Source organism: Wyeomyia smithii, chromosome 3, assembly GCF_029784165.1.
Source record: "Wyeomyia smithii strain HCP4-BCI-WySm-NY-G18 chromosome 3, ASM2978416v1, whole genome shotgun sequence".
NCBI classification, from domain to species: domain Eukaryota; kingdom Metazoa; phylum Arthropoda; class Insecta; order Diptera; family Culicidae; genus Wyeomyia; species Wyeomyia smithii.
This window is the reverse complement of record NC_073696.1, coordinates 36787804-36802398: the sequence shown is the minus strand read 5'-3', so window position 1 is coordinate 36802398 and position 14595 is coordinate 36787804. Positions and strand designations below refer to the sequence as shown.

General features: G+C 35.4%; 1 protein-coding gene across 15 annotated transcripts in view; it reads right to left on the bottom strand.

Annotated features, from left to right (window-relative positions):
- Positions 1 to 14595, bottom strand: part of LOC129732064 (sodium bicarbonate cotransporter 3) — a 113455-nt gene that overhangs the window by 45453 nt on the left and 53407 nt on the right. For all 15 annotated transcript variants that reach the window (XR_008729155.1, XM_055692552.1, XM_055692550.1 and 12 more), the window contains one exon: positions 221 to 315. Coding sequence is in view for 14 of the 15 variants with exons in the window: in XM_055692555.1 (XP_055548530.1) it covers positions 221 to 315 (95 nt within the window). In the remaining variant the exon portion in view is untranslated. The remainder of the gene's footprint in view (positions 1 to 220; positions 316 to 14595) is intronic.

Below are 14595 nucleotides of genomic sequence, written 5' to 3'. Positions count from 1 at the left end.
TTGGCTTTCCATTGGTGGTCAGATTTTATAGCTACTTGAGACACTATTCCAATCGACATCTATGGGTTTTTATTGCACGACAGCTTCACTAAGTTTTTTTATGCCGGCTTTCACGAGAATAAGGAAGCGCGTTATCAACAGTCGATATCAAACACACTCGACCAATGAAGCGATAAAGAAAAGGGTGACGCATAAGTTACATGCAATAATCGGTGCTTACCCTCGAAATCCGGATCCAATGGAAATGTGCGACTATTGAGCCGCGGGTCTATAGGAGCTTCATCGTCAACTTCACCGTGATCCATTTTCCACGGTCTGTAAATAAAAACATAAAAGAACAGATGTCAGTTTCAGTACTGCAAACAGTAATCATGTCAACAAATTCTTGTTAGCTGACTGTCAATTATTCTGTATATTTCAAGTATTCTAGTAAATTGATACTGGTAGACTATCGACAAACGAACGAATGCATGTGCTGATTGTCACTGATAAGCCCTACTAAGTAAATTAAAAGCTAATGAAAGTCCCATGTGATCATTTTAGTAGGCCGTCTTTGGAAGATCTGCTTTGCAGATTGCAAATATTTGTATGCAAATGATGCTAAATTGAACTTCCTCTTAGCGTAACTGTTTGACACAAGACCCGTGCTGAAATTGAAACAATTAAAAATAAAACCGTATGCATATTCTTTGCTCCCTCGTAAACTAGAAAAATAAAAATTTCCTGGAGATGACTCTATTCACAGCTAGTTTTCTACGTATTGTTATTGGGAATGTAACGTTCAGTGAAATGTAGATGGAATGGATGGAAGTTCGTTTAGCATTTGTTTGCGTAGAAACTGTCGGAAGCAAATCTAGATAATAGCCAACCAGCGGCGGCACTGTCGTCTCCTGGTAGTCAAGTGGCTAAAACAATGACAATAATAATGATAACTCCGTCGTGTGCACTAGCAAAACCAGCTCGCATTTGGACAGTGGCGGTGGATCGTGATTATAATTAACAGTCCATAAAGCGGATATTTTGTGTCATTAATGGATTTTCGGTAATTAACTACTGCAGTAAAACAAAGTGGATGTGGGAAATTGTGACCAAAACAGTCAAGTACTGGATTTCTACACGATTTCTGTTATAATTCTTAGACCAAAGAAAAAGGTTCTCATTCATTATACTAAATAAAAAACCACTGCTTTGGATAACACGCGCATTGCACTCCTATACATGCTCAGTGCCTTTAATCTACTGCACTCAAGTGTCTACGTGACAGTTCATTAAAAATACTGAGGGTTAGGTTAGCAACCATTTGTGGAAAACGCGCTATCAAAGATTTTAAAGAACGTTATTTTTCATGATCCAGCGAGCGAGGAAAAACTGTATTAAATGGCTTCTCTCTGTATTGAATGTTTACATTGCCGGCATTCAAAGGAGTAGTAGTAGCTGTACTTGGAACCGCGCATAATTATGGGTCGAGATTATCAGCTTTTTTTTTCTCCCTCGTAGTCGGGAATAGCGGAAAGGGCTTCCGCTCTAGACCATCCGGTAGAGGTGTAGTGCTGTTAAAGTGATTACAAGACCACCGGCGTTGACCTTCGTTATGCGCAAAATTTAATTCAAAGTGGAATTGTTGATGGAGGGATTAACTTTGAAGAAACTCTGATTAGGATGGAAATTTGTTACCCCACGATGTTGGATTTTTCATCTTCTTTTTTTTTGTATAAATGCGGAATTCCGTGGTGCCATTTTGAATCATAAAATATCATAAAATAGACAAATATTACCTAATATTTCCAGAAACGGGATGATATCGAGAGGCCACAATCCAACTCGGATCGAACCATGATTTTGACATGAGGAACGAAGTCCTTTTTTGTGCTTTACTTTGACCGGTCTTCTACCGCGAATTATTATAGAGGTTAGCAGAATAGTATACACATTCGAAACTGGAATATTTACCGTGATGTTTTTGCTGGATTTTCGAACAGTTTAGTTAAACTGTACATTGCGCAAAGCTTCTTGTTTCGACGCCATTTTGAGCAGTACTGAGCATGCATAAACAAAATAAAATGCTGGCAATTTGGGATGCTGGCAATTAAAATCTGTCGCCCCTCAAATTTTCAATGTAAAAACAGTTTTTCACTGTGTTATCACGAGAATTCCCAATTCCCACTGTCGGGGATAGCAGATAGCACAGAGAGGCGATCAGTATCAAATCGGATATTAAATCAGACATAAAATTGTATTTTGAGGATAAATTAAAAAACTTAATTGAGGGCCTAATATTTGCTCGTTCATTCGTTACCCTTCATTCAAAGTGTTGGAACGCCTTAACAAAGCGGTTGTAAATCCGACTTCATATGCAACACCCAGCAGCAGCGTAATAAAACGTTACGTAACTGAGTGCGGCAGCTTCTGTTATCTGCTTCCATACGACACTAAAATGCATAAACAAGTTGTCAAGCCTCAATTTTTTTTACTTCACATACCATTTATTCACCATTTATTTGACACGGCACAAATACAATTAATGTTTAACAGAGCCAATTATAACTAGTGAGCAAGATCGCGCCAAATGACCTTTGGTCGAATATCGACCATTTTTGATTTGAATGAAACTTTGCACACGTATTTGGCTTAGCAAACTGAGCATTTTTCACAGATGGAGAGATTTTTTGCACCCATGAGTTACATTCTAAAAGGGCGTATGCCTTTTGGCATAGGATTAATTCGAAGCATTGTAGCCCAGAAACCGTTGGTTGTATAGAGAAACTGTCTGAGAATGAGTTGTAGGGAATTAAAAATGCACCATAAAAAAATACAATGCACAAAAAAAAATTTTTTTTGACCAAAAAAAATTAAAAATAAACATTAAATTTCAATTTAAAAAAAAAGAGTTGATATTTTTTTAATTTTTTTTTAAAGAAACTTGACGTTAATACGCAACTTTTTGAAAAAAGTCCAGGATGGAGAAATAAAAAATAATTTTTTTATGGTAGATTATTTTTTTTATAAAAATTCTAATTTAAACATTTTTCAAAATATTTGTATTCTGATGATTTTAAAAGATGCAGAGAGTCATTTTAAATCAAAAAGCTCGTGGTAGTAAACATTCTGAAGGCATCGGTTTTCGAGTTATTTTTAATTGAAGCTCGAAAAATTATTAATATTTCGGAAAATACACGATTTTCTTAATTTGTCCATGGTTCTCCAGCAAAAACCATACGTTCATTGGAATGCTAGATCAAAAATATACAATTCATTCTTTGACAACAAAACGATATGATAAATAACTTAAGCGCTCAATCTTAGCCTACCTACACGTTCCCCCTTGCCGAATGTTTTATAAAAAAATATGTTTGTCGTGCAACACTACCTACATGTTTACTAATAATAACTGTTTGTAAAGTACGCAATCAATAACTACTGGGTTACCTATAATATCTGTTTTCGTATATAAATACGATTGCACTACTCCAGATGTGTTAGTAACAGTTTGCATTTGTGAAGATGAATAAATGGAAAATGTAATACATCAAGCCCAAATGCTGTAAACCCTTTCCTGATCATCGGTGCTCATCAAGCTTACTCAAATTAAACGAAAACGTTATTGCAAAATTAAAAATATTGAACAGTCAAGCTCATTTTAATACGTCTTTATCAATTTGTGATTCGTGTAGTTATTGGAATAATAGTCAAGCCACCATTCATCCCTTCGTTGTTTACTATTCAGAATCTGGAACACTTAAGAATATCAGCTTAATCATAAAATCGGAAGTACTCCATCATGATACTGTTGCGGTTCAGGTGTTCATTGCCAAATTATTGAGTTTTTTAAAAACAACAATAGAGTTGAAAAAAGCGATATTAATGTCTGATGGAGCTGCCTCACAATTTAAAAATAGAAAAAACATTGCAAGTCTTTGCAAGTTCAAAACAAACTATAACGTCGATGCAGAGTGGCATTTTTTTGCGACTTCTCATGTTAAAGGCCCATGCGATGCAATTGGTGGCATATTAAAACGAATGGCAGGAAATGCAAGTTTAGCTAAAGAACATGAACATCCCATTACAAGCCCAAAAGAATTGTATGATTGGTCTAATCAGAAAAGTGATAAAAATTAAGCAAAAATGTCATTTAGTTGGGTATCATATGAAGAATATGAACAAGGAGTAACAGAATGGAGCAATATTTTCAAAAAATCTATAATAATAGCTGCCACACAAAAGTATTACTCTTTTGTTCCGATTTCAGAAAATAAGATACAAACGAAGCTGTTTTCAAAAGATGACGAATCATTTACTTATGATGTATATAAAATATAAGGTGAAATTAGTTCTGTAAAGTATCTATGTCATAAAAAAATATGTTTCTAAGATAATAAAACTCGAAAATAAATATTTGATACTTATATATATTTATATCACATAGAACATTGAACTCATTTCTTGAGAACTGTTCGCCCAATCGTTTTGTTATCAAAGAATGAATTGTATATTTTTGATCAAGCATTCCAATGAATGTATGGTTTTTGCTGGAAAACCATGGACAAATTAAGAAAAACGTGTATTTCCCTAAATAATTTTAACTTTTCGAGCTTAAATTAGAAATAACTCGAAAACCAATGCCTTCAGAATGTTTACTACCACGAGATTTTTGATTCAAAATGACTCTCTGCATCTTTTAAAATCATCAGAATACAAATATTTTGAAAAGTATTTGAATTAGAATTTTCATAAAAAAATTAATCTACCATAAAAAAATAATTTTTCATTTCTCCATCCTGAACTTTTTTTAAAAACTTGCGTATTAACGTCAAGTTTCTTTTAAAACAAAATCAAATCTTTTTATTAAAATGAAATTCAATGTTTATTTTTAATTATTTTGGTCAAAAAATTTTTTTTTGTACAGTGTATATTTTTTATGGTGCATTTTTAATTCCCTACAACTCATTCTCAGACACTTTTTCTATACAACCAACGGTTTCTGGGCTACAATGCGTCGAATAAAACCTATGCCAAAAGTCATACGCCCTTTTAGAATGTAACTCATGGGTGTAAAAAATCTCACCACCTGTGAAAAATGCTCAGTTTGCTAAGCCAAATACGTGTGCAAAGTTTCATTCAAATCAAAAATGGTCGATTAAAGTTCCGCGTATTTCCAGGCGATTTGGAATGATTTTGCTCTAGTGTCTTACTTTCTTAGGTAACTTGGAAACTAAGAGCAAATTTTTTATCTTCGTTGCCGACTACGAGCTGAAATTAAATCTTAATAATGGAAGCCTAATCTAAATAATGGAAGCCTGAATCATGCAAACTACTGTACTGGTGAAATGTTCAATGTTTTCAACGCAGATTTAGTTTGATCTGATTGGTTGCTTGATGATTGCTTTCCCTAACACGATCGACAGAATTACATACCCAATAAACCGGGAATGTACTGTTTAGGCTATAAAAGGGCCTGTTTTTGCTTAAACCAACTATTGTACTAGTGGATGGCGACTAGAACGGTCCTAACTGAGTAGCAGCAGCGCACAGTGGGGCGACTCCATACAAAGGCTGGCCAAGCAAAAAAAGTGTCGATAAATGCGACAAAAACTTGGTATTTACATAATTTTGGGGCGCTGAACACGAATTTGGCATCCATTTTTTGTTTGAGGCCGTCCATAAAGCACGAAAGCCAATTTTAATATATTTTTGCCTTTTTTCCTTTTTTATAGAATTATATGATCTTTGACCACAAGTAGTGCCACCGGGCGTCCTTTCCATTGAAAAAAAAAAACGTAATTTATGGACGACCCCTCGAACTAAACAAATTTTGCCTAAATATAAATATTTTTTTAATTGAACTAAAACAACATAAGTAATACAAATTAATTACAAATTGAAAAAATCATCAACAGCATCAGTATCTTTCGCTGTGATCGCTTAAATCTCGTGTTGAATTGTTTCCAGAAAATTTGAAGTTCATTATACTTATCAGCAGGAAAAATGTCTTTCGCTGCAATTTTCATTTCTTCTAGTAATTTTCGATGTTTCATTGTTTCATATATATGTTATTTTCCTAATCCGGTTTCTATGGTTGAAAGAGGACATTTAAATACATGTATAACACCATGAATTGACAACTTACTAGACATTGAATTAGGTGGTGCCGCTGAAGTTGAAGGCTCCATAATAAAATTCAACGAATTTATGAATTTGAAAACTTAGACACTGGAATGACACAACGTTCTAAATGAATACGAAGAGATGCGGAGGGCGACGACTGTTCTTTGTTTTTTTTTTCTCATAAAGTAAAATGTGTGCTTTACTTTTGTATGCAAACGAGTACGAAGCAAAAGCAATCTTCAAACGGGCTATTGTTGGCCGGAGTTTGATGGTATGAATTTGCTGCTAATATTTGACACTTCAATCGGTTTAACGAATTTCATGATCATAAATCGAAAAGGGCTGAATGTTTTTAGTATTGTTTTAAATTTGCAGAAAGTGATAAAGTTTGAGATAATTAAAATTTCAGATTTGTTTACTGTTTTCTTGTTTAACACTTATTCTATAACTTTTCATTGATAAATTTTGTGATTGTTGCCCAAATTTATATTTTATCCTTACGGATTGAGTACGATAACATTAATCTTCATCAATGGGGTATCATGGTTATGATTAAAATTAATCCAGGATGGAATTTCAACTTCAAAAATAAAAAACTAGAATAATCTGCTATCGCTTTTTTCACTAAAGTGACAATTTGCGCAGTTTTGCGCAGCAGCGGACAGTATGCATTTGAAAGCTTACGTTTTTACCTAAATTTTAAATGTAGTCACAGCCGTGGCAAACTGCGGCAACTAAACTTTTAAGCTACTTTTATACAAAAAATCACGTTTTTTTAAATTTTTTTCTAGTGTCAGGCCTACTATGACCAAATTTTACAATATCAAATGAAAAGGGTTTGTTTTGCACAATACTTACAACAACTTTTCCTTTGACGCCAAAAAAATCCAAGCTATCATTCAAGCTACAGAGCGCTTCAAAGTAATGTACTTTTTTTCAAGAAAAAGACAAAAACCGTCAGTTCGCCAAGCTTTGAAAAGTCATAAAAAATTCAGATTTTATGATATTGCGTCCAAATTTTGGATTTAGACACTTGAATGTTATAGCAATAAAGGAAAAATATTATGAAACAGCTAACGAAAACATTTTTTTTGGCCGATGGCCAGCGATTCCCCACTGTGCAGCGGCAGCAGCGTCAACGCTAGGTGCAGTTGCACTTCCTTTCATAAAAAGCCGCCTTTGTGCAGTAGCGGCAGGTGCATCGGCCGTCACTTTCATCTCCGGTGAAAACGTCTGCCGTATTTTGGCAACACACAAACGTTTTTGGGATGTTGGCAATCAAAATCCGTCGGCTGTCAAGTTTTCAGTGGAAACAACTTTCCACTGTGTTATCAAAAGAATGCCTAATTCCCACTGTCGAGAATAGCACAGAAGTGCTAACAGCATCATATCCGATTTTAAACTGAACAACAAATTGTCCTTTTGAGGACAAATCAAAAATTTAAAAGGGTTAATATTCTTGCGTTCATTCAAAATGTCGGAACGCCTTGACAAAAACGGTTTATCCCTCTAGTGCCCAAATGAATTTCTAAACGGACTCCGATAAAATCACTATAAACCATCATAAACATTTTTTAAGTATTTATTGAAGCTTTTCGGAACTTCAACTGAAGCCCGCCAAATGGCGGCATTGGGCACTAGAGGGTTAAATTACGAACGGTGTGTTATAGGAGCAATTGCCAATCAACAATCCGATTTCAAACTGTACTTCTCAGAACAGCCAAACAATGAATTGTAAAAATAAAATTGATGTCTTTCAAGTCGACAGGGGACAAAATCATGTTCAATTCAAAATGTTTTAGTATAGTTGATTGGAAAGTAGGCATCGATTTGATCTATCTTTCTTGTCAGATTGGGCGTTGGTGTGTGGAAATTTCGTTATTTCCACCAGTGTCCTAGTCTCTACTTGAGATTTTGCTTGGTTGTAACAGGTTGGAAGTAGATAGGGATTTTTTAACTATCACATAAAGATATCTCTATCACAAAGACGTGTTTCGTACAATTGAATGTAACACAAATGTAACAGAAGAGTTGTGTACAAGGCCACGACCGCAAGGTTGATGTTGAACTACATTAGGTTTGTACGTTACGTTTCTCATACTGTTTCATTTGAGTTCAACAGTACACTAAGGTCGCTTTTTACGCGGTTTTTTTACGCGGCTTTTTTTAAGCGGATTCCGGAATTTACGCGGTTTTTTTTTCGCGGATTCCGGAATTTACGCGTTTTTTTTACGTGGATTCCGGAATTTACGCGGTATTTTTTATTGCGCGGATTTTGGTTTTACTTCACTCGGATTGCAGAATTAACGCAGGTTTTTTTTCTACGCGGATTCCGGAATTTACGCGGTTTTTTTACGCGGCATGTATCCCCCGCGTAGAAAGCGACTTTAATGTATTAACTTTCATCCAGTACCAATCAAATAATGTGATGACACTGACAAGATTCAAAATGGAACCTGAAGTAGATTTCGTTTTTGAATTCAAGATGTTGACCTCCGGTTCCTGGCAAATAGCCGGAAATGGCTAAATACCAGCTTAAATGAGTTTTGCTGGGAGGATAATAATATGATATTAATTTAAAAATTCGACCCCAGTTGCCATTTTAAATCTTTTCGGGGACACCTCTTTTTCCAGAAATTTACACTAATAAATTGTGTTAGATAAAAGTTACTAACACTGAGATAAGATAATATATCATCTATCTCAGCATCTAGCATTTAAAGAATTTGCAATCACTCTCAAATGCAACAATGCAGATGTGGCAATGAATAGCTTCATGTAGTTCTACGTCAATCTTGTAGTCGCACAGCCTTTCTGTTTAAGTAAGAAAAAAAAAGTTCAATGGGTGCCCTACAAATCGATGTTGAAAGAGTAAAGGTGCTCAACCGTAAACAGAAAGATAATGGTACTCATTACGGGAGTTACTTCACGGAGAAATATTTCTCACTTTCACGCTCACTTCACTTTCCTATTCCCGATTCCACCTAAAGTGTGGTGACAAAAATTAACTCCTTGTAGTGAGATTGACAGTGAAGTTAAATAAGTTTGGCAGCACAACAATTTCGAAGTCCCAGAAAGTCGATTTTTGATTTTTTTCGATTATTTTCAAGATAACACCAGATCTCAACGTTTTATGCATTCCTAAGACATTCGGCATAAAAAAAACTCGGCATAAAGAAACTTTGACCGCTTTGAGGCACAACTTACCTAAGTCCGATTAAGTTGAAATTTCGTTTAATGACGTTTTTGAAGAAAACGAAACTTTTGAATCCTACTGCTGAACGAAATTTTCCCATACGTTCCATTGGCCGCAGCTTAGAAATTTGTAAGTCCTAGAGAGTTGACTTTTTCAAAAATAAATTATTCGTCTTATTACTGAACAAAAAATCCGATATATACACAAATAAATCGGTTTTTAAACCTTTCTCAAATTCGTGAAATCATTTCACCGTTCAAAATGATCCTGAAATAATTCCACGCAAAACGTCGCTTATTCCGTTTCAACTTCAGTAATATGGTACTCATAATAACTAAAATTTCCCGGCAGATGTCACTTTCCGTCATTTGTATTGCTTTCGTGAGTCTCGTAGTAGGACTTTATTTTAAATATTTTGCATGACTTAGTTCAGTATCGTATTCAGTTATTTGACTCACAGAGCTCATCAAACATCGCAATAAAGTGATTTTTCCCCATAATGAAAAAAAAATTTAGTCAGGATTTGAAGCGGGATTCATGACGAAAATGTAGATCCTTGATATCTCACCAGAAGGCTGAGATATTGGCAGTTTAGAATGTGATGTAGAACAACACAGTTTTACAAAAATGCCACTTAAGCTCGATAAATCCATTGGTAGTATACTATTTTAGCCAAATTTTTCACGGAGCTATAACTTTCATCTTTAAGACAATTTATTTTTGATCTTCGTAGTTCGCCATAACCATCATGCGTCTCCATTAATAAAGTTACTACAATGCATTATCATGTATTTAGACGTTTTAAAAGTTTCAGGACCCAGGGAGCCCTATTGTTTGATATTTTTGCATTGCTGAAGCTTTCTCCAATGGAGACGCATGGTGGTTATGGTGGACAATTAAGATTACTAAAATTCATTCACCAAAATAAGAAATAAAACTTCGGAAAATTTGATATTTTATGTAAAATTTTCTGAGGGATCAAAAGAAATAATAAACAATAGGGTCTACTGGGACTCAAGCCCTCCAAAACAGCTAAAAACGGTTTGTACCCCAATTTTCGCATGATCATTGTTTTTTAAAGTTTTTTTGAAAAGCTAATCAATTATCTCCAATTTGACACCAAAAGACCTGTTAAATGTCAAAAAATATGAAATCAGGTAAACAGCTTAGAAGTTACGGTTGAAATTTTGTAAAAAATTGACAACTCTATGACTGAAAGTGTCATTGTTCCAAAAGTTTTCGATTAAGAACGACTATAACGGTTTTGAGTATGATAAGAGCGTAAAAAATCGGGCAGGTCTTTTTTGCTTGGAATTACTGAATACAAAAAAAGAAAATTTTTGTTTTTGAACATTCGAAGGAAAGTATAAAAAAAATGGAAACATGAGAAATGTTATTTAAATCATTCTGCTAGTCTGATGCTAATTTCTTGTGAATTAGACGCCCAATTTTCATTGCGACAACTGTTTTTAAAGGGGGGGGGGGGCTAGCGTAGTTGGTAACATCTCCGCCAACCACGCTGGTGGCCTGGGTTCGTATCCCACCGCCGACATAGGTGTCGACGGTCTAGAATTAATCCTAGCCGACAGCGGAAAATTTTCTCAGGCGAAAAATCTCTGGGATCACGCCTTCCATCGCATGAGGAAGTAAAGCCGTTGGCGCCGGTCCGTTAATCAACGGGTCGTAAGTTAGGGTCCTGGGTGGAGTCGCCTCCCCGGGCGTTGGTGGTTGGCACAACAACAGTGGCGGAACTAGACCGACGGAAATTAAGCGAGAATAAAAAAACATCTGTTTTACCTTTGTTATACTAAACAAAGGTTATAAAATCGGTCGAAAAACGCAAAATAGATCCAAGATCCGGAGGGCCGAACCGTATATACCATTTGACTCAGCTCGACGAACTGAGCAATGTCTGTTCGTGTGTATGTGTGTGTGTATGTTTGTTGTCTGTATGTATGTGTCGCAAAATACTAACGCACCTTTCTTATAGAACGCAATATTCGATTTTGATGATCTTATATGCAAATGAAAGCTACTGGGCTCCCCCAGAATGCTACCGAGTGGATTTTTGATTAGTGGCTTAGATTTCGAGATATTGATCGAAGAGTATTTTTTTACATAGGATATTTAACTTTAAAAACCAAATGAATCTGTTCAGGGGCAAGTCTTGTATACCAATCGACTCAGTTCAACTAAATGAACACTGGCTGTATATATGTGTATGTGTGTATGTACGTGTACAGGTGTAAATATGTTGTTTATCTGTGTGGTTTATCAAAATGGAACAAAGAAAAACAAGAACAAATCCCACCTTTCTTACAGAACGCATTATCCGATTTTGGTGTATACAAGTGCAAATGGAAGCTCCCAAGCTCTTTAAAACTCATACTGAGCGAGTTTTTTAATTAGTTGCTTGATTGTTAGAATATTTAAATCAGAATGTTTAAACATAAGATATTGTACATTTTGGATCATTTCTGTCTCTATCTTTCTTTTTTTTCTATCTCCCCTTCTATCTTTTTCTTTCGCGCTCTCTTTCTTCAACCGCTATTTATTTTCTTAAAAGAAACTAAGAGTAAAAGATATCTTTGCTGTGTTTCATACTCTGTGTAGTGCGTCCTAACTGGTGTAAATTAATGATCTTTTTGTATCAGTTTTCAATATATTTCAGAGGGAACCGGAATGATTATTTAAGTCCGCTTCTTACTCACCTGATACACTACGCTTTTGTGTATTATAAATATTGCTTTCTAATATAAAAGTCAGTGCAAACAGAGTATCCATGTTATCCCACTTCTCGTTGTCGCAGCAAGTTTTATAAAGTTCTGAAATTGTTTTGGATTTTGCCATACAGCCTAGGCCTTGAAAAAGAGTAACGTTCTCGAATACACTTTAAAAAGCCAGAATCCTTAAGTCTTGCGAAAAACCTTCATTTTCAAATCACCCATGTGGAATAGAATTAAACTGACAACTTTCAAAAGTTGTTATATGAATTTCAATGAAATCTATTAGTATTTGATCCTCACAGATTTTATCAAGATTTTTGTTGATTTCTTGAAATAATCACACGTATGATTCAAGCAACTTTTATACGGGAACAAAGCATTTAACGCGTTCTTGTATAATTCTGAACTATAATTTCTTGAGAGGAAGTTTGTTGAACTTTGCTGCAAATCTTAGGAAATATTCGATGCTAATTCACGATCTACAATCACTATGTTCTTTTCTAGACTTTGTGATTTTTAAAAACGAAGCCATTGTGGTATTTTAGCTTGGATTATGAGGAATTATATCAATAGTATTGCAATGAACTGACAAACATATTTGCTGTTCTAGAATGAAATCTGCATCATTGTTATCTTTATTGTTTCTGGGCGTTCGGTTATGTCAAAAATTTATAATTTGTTTCTATCCCAGACAGCTTAAAAAATGGTTTGGGGTCGAAAAAACATAATGCAGACTCCAGTGATGACATTCACAATATTTGTGAAAACTACGTCGAGGTTTGATTCAATAATCGTATTTGGTTCATCCTCTGGAAAACTATCTTTAAAATTGAATTTTAAACGAATTTAGTTTATGTGTAGTAATAGTTAGTATAACAAAGTTTTTTGCACTGCTAACACAAAACTAATAAAATTATGCTTCGAAACTATATTTGTATACTGGAGTCGCTTTACCGTGTAAGAAATGTTACGAGTAACAAAATACGCATAGTAAGCCCCAACGAATAATTTCAAATTGTTATCATTAAAAACAAACCGTACACAAATCGATTTTGTGGGAATTCACCCAAAAAGCACGTAAACTCCTAAATCCGCGTAATAAGAAGCGAAAAAGCGTGAAGGCGACTGCAGTGTATAGTAAAAGCCGATATAATTTTCAGCTATCAGCAACAAATCGATAAAAACGACTGTGTGAAATTCCACACATGATTACCCTTAAGTCCACTCGAGCCATTAATCGACTGATAGCCGTGCCATAAGACACGCGCTCACTCGTATTCCAACGGATTCCACTTGATTGCCATCAAACAAGTCTCATTCAGTGCTGCGGGGCAATGAAGAAAATTACTTTTCACCGGAAAAGTAAATAAAAAAAGTGCATTTCTTAAGTTCCACCGGTGTTCACATCCCAGAGGGCACATCAGCGCCAGTGGGAGGATATTTCATTATTACTCTGTTAAAGTGATAATTAAATGGAGCAAAGAGCCGTAAACGGAGGTAATTACATACTTTACCCGGCTCCGATCCATGTTGGGCCAGACTGGTCCGTAAATTGTTTATTGCACTTGTCACTGTTTAACTCCAGCCGGTGGCACTTTTTTGTGATCTTTCTATCCTGATTAGTTTTTGCTATTTGACGTAAGTTTTTTTAATTCAATTCAAAATGTTCCTGAGGAGGTTTGTATAGCTGCTGATCTCAACTTATGAACTTATGATAATGATCAAGTGGATGTAAGGATGCTGTTTGTTGCTTATTTAGAGAGTCGTACACTGCAGTTATGATAACTACACAGCAGATACACATCAACTGAAACTTGATCACACGAATCAATCCAGATTTAAAAATAATGCTGAAAGATAGTCTGCACTAACGTACACATTTTAAATTATACCTTCGCTGGATTTTTTTCGACTCGAAGTCATTTTCACTCTAGTTCAAAGACGTTCCTCGCTGGTTGTCTTCGTACCAGTCGTGATCTTACGTGGTGTATAATTTTATAAATCAAGTGTTGTCGTGGAGTATAATATACAGCACATTGTGTGTGCTCGACCCAGATGATTATACAAATTATATTTTTCGCATGCAATGAACCGCAGCTGATAACGTCTTTGAATAGTCACAATTCCAATGATTCAGGATTTTTCATTCGGAAGGCATGCTCAGTATGAAGTCGCACACAATCTACGAGCTGATAAAGGATTAACGACGTTGCGGTGTACGTTTCTTCAGTGGTACTTGTCAGTGAATGGTAACAAGCTATTACAGTCACAGAACATCATTGTGAAAAAAATGTTGCTGGTTGCGTCTAATATTATAATAAAACTGCTTTACATATACCAGTAAAAAACCGTCGGACGATTCCAAAGAAGAGCATATTAAATGGAATATAATTAATCATTCAACGTTCGCACCAAATTTCACTATCACTTTCAATCGAACCTTCGGATGACTGCAATCTTTCGAGCTTCCTGGCCAGTAGGGCCTTTCTGCGCAAAGAACCATGTTTACCCTTAACTTGTCAACAACGCCGCTCTTTCGTAACTGACCGGACGGGTGATGATGTACGTAGT